Raw genomic sequence first — 14,717 nt, 5'->3', positions numbered from 1 at the left:
ATTGTATGAGATAGCCACTTAAACTGACGTGACATCATAATAAAAAATTAAAGGACTAGGAATATATTTAAAGATTACCTTTAACTCTGTTTTAATATATTACTAATAGATAGATAAATAAATTAATAGATTGAAATACTTCCTCATTCAAAAGTTGTATTGTGATTTGTCTGCTATATTGTGATTTTGTTAGGGTGTGTTTATTTATAAGGATAAAGCACTAAGATGTAATATAATATTAAAATATAAAATTGTGTTTGTATAAAATAAAAATAAAAAATAATATATAATATTATAAAATAGTAATTTTATGTTTATATATTTTAAAATATATACAAAAAAGATAATATTAAAATATGTAAGTGGATTTTTTTTCATTTAAAATGAAAGAAAAAAAAAATTTAATGTTCATCTACTTTTTTATACTATTCTATTTTTTCGTTTGACTTTTCATTCTAACCTAGCAATAAAAAATGACAAATTTTCTCTCATTCGTTTTCTTCCATTTCCTTTCTTCTATTTTGTCCTCAATCAAACAAATCCGTAAAAAGTTTTCTTTTCTTTTATTTCAAAAAAAAAAAAAGGTTAGAGACTACAAAAGTTTATATACAACAACTAATGCAATACTTTGTTTGCCTCTGAAAATTATCATTATCGTACTATGCGTGCCAAAGTTTGAATCATGTTTTTTTTTTTTTCGGTAAAGAATCATGTTTTATATGATTTTACAAAGCACCTTAAAGCTTAAAACATAATAGTAAATAGCCTATGGATATACTACCAAAAAATAAATAGCCTATGGAAAAACAAGGAACACTAAGGCCCGCAAATTTGAAGGCCTTCAATAACAAAAAAGAGATAAACAATGGATAAGGCCCAGAGTAATTAGACACTTGTGATAGAGACGATGGGGGTAGGGGTTTTGGGTCGGGCGGGTGGGGGTTGGAGTTTGGGTAGAGCTTTCTGGGCTCAGCCCAAGACAAAAAAAAAGAAAGGGTTCTCGAGACATAAAATTAGGAGGTGGAGCCATACAACTAATGTTCTGAAAACCGGTTCGAATCGGCCGGTCGAACCGTGAATCGGAAGCCAAAACGGTTCGGACAATGAGAAAAACCGTAAAATTTGAAAACCGGAATTAAATCGGTGAACCGGCCGGTAACCGGTCGGTCGAACCGAACCGTTATCCGGTCGGTTTTTTAGCACAGCAGCAAAACGCTGCCGTTTGGAGCTCTGGAAAAGTTTAACCCTAAATGGCTAAAACAATGTGATGAACGGCAACGCTGAGGGAGTGAGGGTAGTCTTCTTCTTCTCTGTTCTCTTTCTCTCTTCTGATTTTCTGAAAGTGAGATCTCAAATCTGAATCCCTAATGCGGTAATGCCTTCGCCCTTCCCATTTCACAGTTCAGCTTCACCAATCACCATTCTCATCGTTCATCAAGGTTCAGACTTCAGAGAGAAGGAGAGAACGCCATCACCCATCACGATCTCACCGGCGCACACGGCCACACGGCAGTGAGCTCCGTCGCGCAGTGAGCTCCGCCGCGAAGTGAGCTCCGTCACCACTCGAGTCGGCGTCGCTGTCTGTCTCCCACTCTCCCACTCTCCGTCACCACTCGACTCCGCGTTGAAGCCTGAAGGTTCCTTTCGAGCTCTGAGAGAAAGCCTTCGAGTTCCAGGTAATTGAAATTTTAGTTATGAACTTATTATTGTTCATTGAGTAGCTGTGATGAACTCTGAATACTGTGATACTGTGATGCTTTGTTGAACTCTGAAAACTGTGATGAACTCTGAAATCTGAATACTGTGAAGTGTGAATACTGTGATGAATTCTGAGTCTCTGATGCTGTGATGAAATCTGATATTGTGAACTCTGTTCATTGAGTAGCTCTTTGATTTTGTGACATGATGAACTCTGAATTCTGAAACTGTGAACTTTGATTTTCTGAACTCATTTTGTGAACTGAATTTTGATTTTGTGACGTGATTTTGTGAAATCTGATTTTGTTAACTCTGATTCTGTGACATGATTTTGTGAAGTCTGATCTTGTAAACTCTGATTTTGTGACATGGTTTTGTGATCTTTGATTTTGTGACACTGTGAACTGCTAGACTGTGATGAAAGTCATGAAACTGTGAACTCTGTGAACTCTGTGAACTGTGATGAAAGTCATGAAACTGTGATGAAATATGAACTGATTTTGTGATGATTTTGTGAACAAAGAATTTTTTGAACCTGAGATGTTGTACTTGTTCAGAGTGTTAAGAGTGCGGCATTCCACAACATGATGATCAAGTGTTACAGTTACAAAAATAATAAGAACAAGTTTTGAAATAATGCTTCTCATTTTCTCAGTGTAGAACAGAGTGAGAACTAAGAGAAAATTAAAATTGTGGTTGGATCGACAAATTAAAGATAAGAATGGCTACATTATATTATGTTCAGTTCTTCAATTCATTGAGTCTTCTTTTTTAATTGTGTGCCAGTTGTTGTTGAGCATCTCCATTTATTTATTTGCACTTGTGACATTTCTTTTATAAGAAATTGTACCACTAGTTTTGAATTTTGTAAGAATAATTAATGTAGTGGAAATGAAGGTTTCATTGTTGTTGAGCATCTCCATTTATTTATTTGCACTTGTGACAATTCAATGAGGCAAATCTGCAGCAAATTATGGAGGATTTTGATGATTGATGACAAACTTGGATCGTTTTGATGCTGCTATGTTATGTTTGATTGGTTGTTTGTTGACTTTTGAACTTTGAATTTGTATTTGAATGAGATTATAACATTTGGTTTATGTAGTACTTTTAATTTGAATGATATTTTAAAGTTTAGATTAGACTATAATTATATTTTCATGTGCTTATTTATATTTTAATTATTATTTTATTATACAACACTCACACACACATTCCACACACACACTAACTAGTAACTTCACTAGGATTCCCTCCATCATAGCTGGAGCCTGGAGCAGAGTCGAAATAGCCGCGATTCTTCTCCTTCCATCAGCACTGGAGCAGCAATTCGACGTCTTCCATCATCCCTGGAGCAGCAATTTTCGTCGTCTTCCATCATCGCCGCAGTAGCCGTCAGCACCAGAACACCGTGTCGAAAAACAAAAAACGGCGACGGTGTAATGGGAAGAAGAAACGGGGGAAGGTCACTGCATGGAACCCTCCGCCGCCGGCTGGAGTCGTGCATGTCCAGTCACTCCACTGTCGATGATATCGTTAACCACCTCCGCTCCACTTACCCCGATTACCAACGCACCAAGCACCAAGCCCTCACTCGATTAGTTCAACAAGTCCTCGAGCCACGTTCCAAACACGCGACCAAAGTCTCTGCCAAGCGCAGCGGCCACGATGGCGACGAAGAAAGTGGTCGACGTGCGCTCCGAAAGAGACAGAAGAGAGTCGACGAAGGTGAAGAGAGGTTGCAGGGCGAGAAAGAAACTCAGGGTTCTGCATCTTCCTCCTCTGCTTCAAGCTTGAGCGCGTCCGGGAGCAGCGGCAGTGAGGATGATGATGGCAGCACAGTGTCTGTTTCGACATTGGAGGACGCAAAATACCGGGAGAAGTACGAACCTGCTGTCGATTTGATGAAGACGATGCTGCGGAAAGCGTATACTCCCACGAAGGATGATAGTGCGAGGAAGATGAAACACGTCGTACAAGATAAGAACGTTGAAATGGAGGTCGCCAATAGTGACAAGGCTACTAATGAGATTTGTGCTAAGAATGGAGGCGGAGGCAAAGTGAAGGCGGCGTTGAATTTGAAGGGTTCCGTTTCAAATGGCGACCATGGTGGTGGCAGCTTTGTTAAGGTGAAGGCAGGACCTAGGTTAAGTGATTTGGGTGGGATGAAGGATCTTCTGGAAAAGCTGGTGGAAGAAGTGATTGTTCCATGGTATTATCCTGAGCTTCCAAGAAAGCTATGTCGTACTCCTACTACTGGAATCTTGCTGCATGGGCCACCCGGTTGTGGCAAGACCACTCTGGCTCACGCCATAGCTAATGAGACCCGTGTTCCCTTCTATCCGATATCAGCTACTGAATTGGTTTCTGGAGTATCGGGTATTTCGTTATCATTTCCTTAGTTTCCTTTCTTTTGTTATTAGAGACCAATTACAGGCACTGCTTATTTTTTTTACTCTTTGGTCCGATGAATTGTTAAGGTGCATCTGAAGAGAATATCAGAGAGCTTTTCGCTAAAGCATATCGGACTGCCCCATCAATTGTCTTCATTGATGAGATTGATTCAATTGCTTCAAAAAGAGACAATTTACAGCGAGAGATGGAGAAAAGAATTGTAGCACAGTTACTTGCCAGCATGGATCAATTAAGTAGGTGTATGCAATCCGCTAATGATTCGGACAGTTCTAATGTTCATCCTAGCTATGTTCTTGTAATTGGAGCTACAAATAGGCCTGATGCTCTTGACTCGGCCTTGAGAAGGCCTGGGCGGTTTGATCGGGAGTTTGTTCTTGGCATTCCTGATGAATCGTCGAGAGAACATATCCTCTCTTTGCTCACTCGCAATCTTCCACTTCAGGGTTCATTGGATCTAAAATACATAGCCAGGTCTACACCAGGATATGTCGGTGCTGATTTGGCAGCCTTGATTACGGGGGCGTGTAATTTGGCCTTGAAGAGAATTATTTCCAAAAGGAGAGGGGAACATGAAACAAGTTATCTTGGAGACTGGTGGGGCGAACCTTGGCCTCTTGAAGATATGGATAAGCTTGTCTACACAATGTCTGATTTCCAGGTGCCCTAGATTTGTTTCTTTGTTTATTTTGTCTTATTATTAGTTGCTATAATGTTATTATAATTGTTAAAAGTGTTACTCATATTTACGGGGTATACATTCAGGAAGCTTTGAAAATTGTACAACCTTCATTAAGAAGAGAGGGCTTCTCATCCATTCCTGATGAGAAATGGGAAGATGTTGGCGGCCTTGATTATTTAAGGAAGGAGTTTAAAAATAGAATAATAAGGCCGATAAAATATCCTGAGGTTCATCAGGTAATTTTTTCAAAGTACAATTCATTTCCTTGTCCTAAAGTCTAATATAGAGAAAAATTGGCTATTAGATTAAACAAGCTCTTCCTTCCAGTCTTTCATATTCTGTGATCGTTGGTTTGGTAGCAGTCTCTTAATTCTTGCCTTAATTGCATTTTGTCATCTGAAAATTAATGGATTGATTTTTGCCTCCCCTTTCCTTGTCCTAAAGTCTAATATAGAGAAAAATTGGCTATTAGATTAAACAAGCTCTTCCTTCCAGTCTTTCATATTCTGTGATCGTTGGTTTGGTAGCAGTCTCTTAATTCTTGCCTTAATTGCATTTTGTCATCTGAAAATTAATGGATTGATTTTTGCCTCCCCTTTCCTTGAAAATGGTGGTTAGTTGAATTTCATAGGTTGGTTAATGTTATTGGATTTATCTATTTCAGGCATCTAGGTTTGCAAATCAAACGGGAATTTTACTTTTTGGGCCCCCTGGTTGTGGTAAAACTCTTATTGCCAAAGCTGTTGCCAATGAGGCAGGAGCTAATTTCATTTATATTAAGGTTTGCCTAAATACTTCATCTTACCTTATTCATTTTTGGTTTTGCTTCACGGGGACTTACACTATATTGAATAAATCATTATTTTAAATTGCTATTGTTGAATTATTTTAGGGGCCTGAGCTCTTAAATAAATTTGTTGGAGAAAGTGAGAGAGAAATTCGACTAACGTTTAGTCGTGCAAGGGCATGTTCACCCTGTATATTATTTTTTGATGAGGTTGGTTATTTTATCTCTTGATGAATGTTAACTATAATATTTTGACACAAAATTGTCTGACCTAACTATAAAAGTCATTACTTATGTGTTTATTCATTCATTGAATCATTGTTAAGTGTAAGTATAGAGGGGTCGTCCCCCAAGTCAGTACTCAGTAAACAATTTATGTACAAGACCTGTGCTTTTATATATTAACTTATGTTGCCTATATGTAGTTCTAATTTGAGTACGTTTGGTCAATTTGTTTGAAAGGTGTGTAAGAATCCCAATAGGTAGCGACTTAGAGAAGTTTGTCATTATAAATAAAGTGTAGGACTATAGGAGAAATGAGTTAAGGTCATTTAGAATAGAGTACCATTTCTATCCATAAAGATTCATGATGTTGATAATTCTACCTATGAATAAATAAAATTGTGTAACCATGAAAGATGGAAGTTGTTATTGTTATCCATAAAAGTTGGGAATATTGACAAATGTATACATGAATAAAATTAACGTTTGGATATTTTTATCGCGTAGAAACCATCTTTTGTGGGTACAAAACTAATTTTGTTAATTCACGGTTAATATTGTCAGGGTTACAAAACTAATTTTGTCAATTCACTGTTAATATTGTCAATGTTTTAAAGTTAGAAATGGTAGTTTACTCGGTCATTTATTGAGATTAGTCTCTTTCTAGAATTTGAAATCAACTCTTGAATTAGGATCCTTGTATTCTGTTACATTGATTTGGGAATAATACCTGTTATCTATCACTATTCAATTAACTTCAGGTGGATGCTTTGTCAACCAAACGTGGTGCAGAAGGTGGATCAGGCATTGAGCGAGTAGTGAATCAGGTCAAACAATACTAATTATTGGATAAATAATTCTGATATCATTATATTATTAAAAAATGGCATTATTATTTGCAACTGCAGTTACTAATTGAGCTAGACGGTGCGGGGCAACGCCAAAATGTTTTTGTCATTGGTGCAACAAATAGGTAAAATTTTATTTGTCATATCTATTTAGTTATTTTTGTTTCCATCTTATTGCACTGAAGTAAATTTCTCATTTTATAGGCCTGATAGGATGGATGAGGCTCTCCTCCGTCCTGGTAGACTTGGTAAACAACTTTACGTTCCTCTGCCAAGCACTGACCAACGGTTTTCAATATTGAAAGCTCTTACAAGGAAGGAGCCTGTTGATCCTACTGTGGATCTGAGAGCCATATCTGAAGCGTGTGAAAATTTTAGTGGCGCAGACCTTGCTGAATTGGTTTGTCCCTGCTTTATTTTTTCTGCTTGTTTTAATAATCCTTTGAAGGAGGAATAATGGGGGAAGTTGTCATTTTCTTGATGATACAGGTGGATGAAGCAACTCGTGCTGCTCTTGATGAGAAATTCACCGCAGTTGAAGAAGGTTTGACCTCAGTTGAAGCCTCTAGTGATACTTATACTTGCAAGCCAAGACATTTTGATATAGCACTTAGTCAGGTCTTTCCCTCTGTGTCTCCGGCGGTATGTCCCATTCTTTTTTGTATCTCTCTTTCACACATTAATGCTGCTGTCTTACCGAGTAAACTAAGGAACTTGTTTCATTTATTTGAATCAGAAAAGGCGTAGTTATGAGCGCTTGGCAAAGCGTTTTAAAGCATCATGAGGATCATGGCACTGATTGTTTTAGGAGATATAACCCCTCCTTGTCTAGTCGACTTAAACTTGAGCACTTCAAGTAGTAGCACTACAAGAAAATGTGTATTAAAATATTTTTTAGCTGGAATATTTTTAAGTTTTAACACTTATTTCAGGTTATTTTTTTGTGATATTATGTTATTAATATTTGAAAGTTATTGCCTAGTAAGTCAAACATGGCGGTGTTGCTTCCTAGAACCAAAACTATAGATTTATCTGGCAAAAAAAATGGGTTGACAAGCTGAATACAGTGCAAAGTAAGAGCTTCCTCGACTTAAGATGATTTACTCGGTATTATTAAAGTATGCTGCACAGATGTATACTCTTATTACATTTAATTTATTTTAAAATGAGTTTGATTGGAGTTGTTTTTGCTTATATTGTTTCTCATAAAGAAAATAATCAAATTTGTAAATCTCAAGTTGTCATTTTTTAAAAATGGGGAGTAGACAATATCTAACAATATGAAAGGCTTGATAATTACTTATAGTTGTAGAATATTTAAAACAACGGGGTATGGAAGGGTATAGAACAAAAAAACTAACAGAACTCAGTAAAACCAAGACTATATGGTATATGTATATGTTCTAAAGCAATCAAATAAATTAGCTACTCTCGATTATCAGAATTTGAAGTAACATCTAATTTCGTTGAACAAGTTATAGATGAGACATATAAGAAGGTGAATTTTTTTTTTTAACACTAGAAAGACTACTTGAAAATGTGAAAGACTTAGGGCTTGTTTGGGTGAGTTTCTACGAAAAGATCTTTTTTCGAGTTATCTTTTTTTAAAAAATCTTATAGAGAAGTAAAAGTAATTTTATGTTTGGATATCTCATGTAAAAGGGTCTTTTTATCAATCAATTATGTTTGGGTATAACAATATAAAAGTACTTTTTTATTTATTTATTACATGAAAAACATCTTTTTTTTAAGGAAAAAAGATCTTTTAAAAAAAGATGTAAATTACAGCTTCTCAAAAAAGATCTTTTTTTTTTTATTTTACTAGTGCTTTTACTTTTACTACTAGAAATTTGCCAAACACTTTAAAAAATAAAAAAAGATATTTTTTCATTGAAAAAAGATCTTTTTTTAACAAAATAATGGCGCCCAAACATGCACTTAGAAGAAAAAGAAAGAATCCAAAGGTAGAAAAAAAAAATTCAAAAATTGGGTTGAAAAGTAATCAAATAAGAGAATGTCATGAACAAAAAATATTCCACCCAAAATTATCAAGTTGCAATCTTTTTTATTCCTTACAATTATTTTTTTAACATTTTTTATTTTTATAAAATTATTTTGTATTATTACTTTTTTTTTATAATAGTGTTTGTATTGCAGGCGAAAAATTTCTGCTTCAAATCCATGCTTAAATAAAGTTGTATTGCCATTTTATTTATGTCAAGACATTACTAATCAATCATAAAATCAAGTTACAACACCAAATTTGAATAATTAATTAATAAAATAGAAAACTATTTATTTAAAATTTGCATTTTTATGTTTCTTTTCAGATTTGTAATGAATGACTTTATAAATTTTCTATTTTTGTTTCGTTTATATTTTTGACTATTTCTCGTATTCTTATCATAATATATTTTCACTCACCCTTAGTTATATCTATTGTTTTGCATTGATACAATGAGAATAATATAAAACTATTTTTATTTACTCATGATCTGTACAATCTTTATTACACAATTAACAAAAATTCACAATTAACATAAAAAAAAATGGTGAATCCTCTATGATGAGCATCGATCTTATCAAGCTAAGCATTTTTTTTAGTAAGTAAACATCTCTTGTATCCGATTAAGGATCAAAGAAACTTTAGAAGCATCATAAAACTCATCCTGTAACACATAGCATAGGCTAGTCAAACCAGGATTATTAACAAGTCACACTCAAAATTAAACCACAACATTAGACACAAAATAAGCATCATAAAGACATAAGATCACATAAAAAAATATAATAAATCAACTCAATTTATATCAATATCAACTTATTAGAAATCTATTGAACCAAGGTGGCATCATTAATTATTCCAAACACTCTTTAATTTTCTCTTAATAACATTCTTATTCTAAGTGTTAAAAAATTTTTGAATACATTTACAGAAGTGTTCCTTCTCCTTCAATATTAAAATTAAAAAAAATGAAAAAACAAATAAATTGTCTAAGCTAATAATAATATTAATATATATTTTTTTCGAAGTAAGATAAATAAAATACATATTATTTTTTAGAATGGTATACAAACTTATCCTATTCATAAGACAAATATTTTCATGATATGTTCTTGTTATTTTTTTCAAATACAAATAATAATAATAATAAGATTATAATATGAAAAATTTCAAAACCTTTTATATATGTGATAGAAAAATAAAATAAAACGAATCAAGGTGCATGAATAGTAAAATCGTATTTTGGAAAAGTACATATACCAATTTTTTTTCTTTCTTTTTAGAGATGATTTGACATATGATTTAATGATTTTCAAATTCTTAATAAAAATGTAAACATAAATATTTTATTGAATATTATATTCAAATGCATTAAACTTTAGATTCAAATATATAAAAAATAAAATTCAACAAATTTTTTTTTTTACATTTTATGACATACAAAACATAAAAAACGATAAATCTAACTATTAAATATTTTTATCATTGATTAAATAATTAATATTTTTTTCAAAATATTCAAAAAAATCAAATACTTCGTAATTAGTGGTGTAATTTTCAGCAGCATCTTTTAAAACAAATTTGTTTTCATTCATTTATCATCTTTCTTTAAAGATGTTTGATAAAAATTAACTGAATACTTTGAAATACAACAGGTACATAACCAACGACCCTTATCGCTAGTCGCCACAATGAAAGCATTTATTTTCTGTTTTCTTATTCTTCCTATTATTTCTTTCATGATTATCCCATTTCTTGTGAATTTTTTTTCCATAATTTTTTTTTATCAAAATCTTGTCATTTACCATTTTTGAGGTTATAATTTGCTGCATTTACTTAAAAAAATGAGACGATACCGGCTGGACACCCTTTATGATTTCTCATGAGAAATTCATTATTTTGTTTAGCAACAAGAAAATATGCAATTAGTTTAGAATATTTTTAAATCTTTTTTCTTAATATTGCTGCTTCAAGGTATGGAAGTGAAAGAGCCTAGCAGCGGAAACGACACAAATGTCCAACACAAGAACAATATGGAAGCACTCACAACACAATATGGCAGCAACTATAACAAGAAAATATAGCAAGTAAAGCAATAACAAGAACACACCAAGATTTTAACGTGGAAAACTCCCTCAATGTGAGAGGTAAAAACCACAGGTCGTCCAGACCAATGAAATAGCTCCACTATAATCAAATGAGGTATCTGCAGACATCCAATTAAAATCTTCACCGTTCAGAATTAAGAACAAGATGTGAAGAATCTACAGTTCAAATTTCACATCGATCCAACGGTGAAAGAATGAGAAACTGCCGTTCCAAGATTGCTGCTCTGTGTAAAAACGGGAAACCTAATTTCTCTCTTGCGAAACCAATTTCTCCTACTGCAAATCTCCAATCAACATCTCCACCGACCAGAATGAAGAACAAGATGATAGGAACACGCAGTTTAAATTTCAAGCCGATCCAACAGTGAACAATTGAGAAACTGCTATTTGAAATTTGCTGCTTTGGACAAAAACGGGAATTCTGTTTTTCCCTTTCTTTCTCTCTTTTGTGGCTACTCTCTATCACTCTCAATGACCCTCAAAAATTGAATTAGGGTTGTGACACTAGGATGAAAGAATACACCCCCAAAATGTTGGGCTTGGGCCTCACAAAGGAGAGAAAAAATTCAACAAATCTCCCCCTTCTCGACTAGGTGGAGGCCCTCGCCATTCCGGCGATCAAACAACATGTCTCAAACTTTTCTCTTGACAATGCTTTTGTCATCATATCATCACCATTGTCATCAGTGTGAACTTTCTCAAGTTCCAACAACTTGGAATCTAACACATCCCGTATCCAGTGATACCTAATATCGATATGTTTAGATCTTGGATGAAAAATAGAATTCTTGGCAAGATGAATAGCACTTTGGCTATCACACAACAAGATATAACGGTCTTGCTTAAAACCAAGTGCTGCAAGAAACTTCTTCATCCACAACAACTCTTTACATGCTTCAGTTGCTGCAATAAACTCTGCCTCTGTGGTAGAAAGTGCAACACACTTCTGTAGCCTTGACTGCCATGAAATAGCTCCCCCTGCAAACTTGACCAAATAACCTGAAGTAGACTTTCGAGAATCAATATCTCCTGCCATGTCTGCATCAGTAAAGCCAACTAGCAAAGGTTTCTCACCACCAAAACTCAAACTCAAGTTAGTTGTACCTTTGAGATATCTCATAATCCATTTAACAGCATTCCAATGTTCTTTACCTGGATTAGAGAGAAAACAACTCACTGTACCAACCGCATGAGCAATGTCTGGTCTAGTACACACCATAGCATACATCAAGCTTCCAACAGTTGAGGCATAAGGAATTTCATCCATTGCTTATTTCTCCTCATTAGTGGTTGGACACTGCTTGGTACTCAACTTAAAATGAGGAGCAAAAGAACTAGCAACACATTTGGCATCATTCATGCCAAACCTTTGAAGCACCTTCTTTATGTACTTCTCCTGTGATAGTCATGCCCAAAATCTGTTTGGCAGGACCCAAGTCCTTCATAGCAAAGAACCTGCTCAACTGTTTCTTCAACTCATTAATCCTCAAAGCATTCTTGCCCACAATCAAAATATCATCCACATAAAGCAAAAGAATGATAAAATCATCATCAGAAAATTTTTGCACAAATACACAATGATTTGAAGTTGTCTTATGGTAACCATGCTCCCACATAATAGATTCAAACTTCTTGTACCACTGTCTTGGAGCTTGCTTCAACTCATAAAGACTCTTCTTAAGCTTGCACACAAAATCTTCCTTTCCTTTAACAACAAATCCCTCCGGTTGCTCCATGTAGATCTCCTTATCTAAATCACCATGAAGAAAAGCCGTCTTCACATCCATTTGCTCAATCTCCAAATCAAGAGATGCTGCTAATCCAAGCACAGCACGAATGGATGACATCCTCACAACAGGAGAAAAGATCTCCTCATAATCAACACCTTTTCTCTGGCTAAAACCTCTAACAACCAATCTAGCCTTATACCGAGGCTTAGAATTGTGTTCTTCATTCTTGATTCTGAATACCCATTTGTTCTTCAAAACTTGCATACCCTTCGGTAGCTTCACCAACTCATAGGTATCATTCTCAAGCAAGGACTTTATTTCTTCTTGCATAGCTTCAAGCCATTGAGCTTTGCTTTCATCTTCAACAGCCTCTCCAAAGCATTCAGGTTCTCCCCCATCAGTCAACAAAACAAACTCATGTGGAGAATACCTTGACGAAGGCTTTCTCTCTCTTGTAGACCTTCTAAGTGCATTTGCAGGAATTTCTAAAGCTGGTTCTTCATCTTGATCATCATCACCAACTTCATCAAGTATCGGATCAACTGTTCCATCCTCACCTGTACTTGTATCATGCTCATTATTTTGAGCTTCAACTCTACCATCTTGTACCATAGGCATAGAGGGAATAATATCCAAGTCAGAAAAATTATCACTAGGCTGAACCATTGGCTTCTCCGCATGATCAACATCCTTCAATGTTTGGTCTTCAACAAAGACAACATCTCTACTTCGAATCACCTTCTTGGTAACAGGATCATAAAACCTGTAACCAAACTCATCTATGTCATAGCCAATAAAAATACATTACCTAGTCTTTACATCAAGCTTAGATCTTTCATCTTTAGGAATATGAACAAAAGCTTTACATCCAAAGACTTTTAAATGATCATAAGAAATATCTTTACCTGACCATACCTTCTCTGGCACTTCAAATTTCAAGGGAACACATGGTGTTCGGTTCAAGACATGAACAACAGTGCTCAAAGCTTCACCCCAAAAGGATTTTGCCAATCCAGATTGTGACAACAAGTACCTAACTCTTTCAACCAATGTTTTGTTCATCCTTTCAGCCAAGCCATTCAACTGAGGAGTCTTCGGAGGAGTCTTCTGATGTCTTATACCATGCTCTTTATAATAAGTATCAAATGGACCTGAGTACTCACCACCATTGTCAGTACGAATGCATTTCAACTTCTTCCCAGTTTCTCTTTCAACAGAAGTTTGAAATTGCTTGAACACATTCAAAACTTGATCTTTGGTCTTCAAAGTATAAACCCATAATTTTCTAGAATGATCATCAATAAAGGTTACAAAATAGATAGACCCTCCAAGTGTTCTTGTCTTCATCGGCCCACATACATCAGAATGCACCAAGTCAAGTATCTCCAACTTCTTTGAAGGCGGATGGCTTTTGAAAGAAATCCTATTTTGTTTCCCAGCAAAGCAATGGTTGCACTTTTGCAAAGCAACCTTACAACCTGATAAAAGATTCCTCTTGGATAACATATTCATACCTTTCTCACTCATATGACATAATCTCTTATGCCATAAATCAGTTTCATCAACAAACTCAGCAGCATTAACAACATCTTTCACAATTTTTGCTTGAGTTAAATAAAGAGTAGAGTGTCTTATACCTCTAGCAACAACCATGGAACCCTTGGTGAGCTTCCAACTATCACGAGAAAATGAGCTATCCAAGTCTTCATCACACAACTTACCAATAGAAAGTAAGTTCAACCGAATATCTGGAACATGCTTCACACGCTTCAAAGTCAACTTGGTACCGTTGGAGGTTTCTAAGCAAACCTGTCCAATACCAGCACATTTTGCAACACCTTGATGAGCCATTTTCACATTACCAAAATCACCAGGAGTATAGGACGTAAACAAATCCCTCCTAGATGTAACATGAATAGAAGCACCGCTATCAATCACCCAACTAGTGCTATTATCAACAAGGTTAACAGATTCAAACTCCTCAACAACAAGAAAATCGTCATGAGTTACATTAACCTTGTCTTCCTTGGTACCATCATCTTTATTTGTGCTCTTGTCTTTACTTGCCTTGGCTTTCTCCTTCTTTAGCTGCCAACAAAATCTCTTCACATGTCCCTTTTGACCACAATGATGACACTAAATATTCTTATACTTTCCTCGAGACTTGCTTCTGCTTTGATGTCTACCTTTAGGACCTCGACTTTTGCTTCTCCCCCTAGACTCAG

At 35.1% G+C, this 14,717-nt stretch overlaps 1 protein-coding gene across 1 annotated transcript; it reads left to right on the top strand.

Annotated features, from left to right (window-relative positions):
* The first annotated feature begins 1,261 nt into the window (after positions 1-1,261).
* LOC130974164 (cell division control protein 48 homolog C-like) lies at positions 1,262-7,829 on the top strand. The gene is made up of 11 exons (XM_057898920.1): positions 1,262-1,676; positions 2,946-4,077; positions 4,179-4,771; positions 4,876-5,028; positions 5,457-5,573; positions 5,685-5,789; positions 6,563-6,628; positions 6,710-6,774; positions 6,854-7,049; positions 7,139-7,291; positions 7,386-7,829. Exons 2-11 carry the CDS (start codon positions 3,141-3,143, stop codon positions 7,431-7,433), a joined length of 2,433 nt encoding a protein of 810 aa, XP_057754903.1. The 5' UTR covers positions 1,262-1,676; positions 2,946-3,140; the 3' UTR covers positions 7,434-7,829.
* The last annotated feature ends 6,888 nt before the right edge of the window (positions 7,830-14,717 follow it).

This window comes from Arachis stenosperma, chromosome 4 (assembly GCF_014773155.1).
Source record: "Arachis stenosperma cultivar V10309 chromosome 4, arast.V10309.gnm1.PFL2, whole genome shotgun sequence".
NCBI lineage: Eukaryota > Viridiplantae > Streptophyta > Magnoliopsida > Fabales > Fabaceae > Arachis > Arachis stenosperma.
The sequence above is the reverse complement of the archived record's forward strand: the minus strand, read 5'-3'. Positions and strand labels throughout refer to the sequence as shown.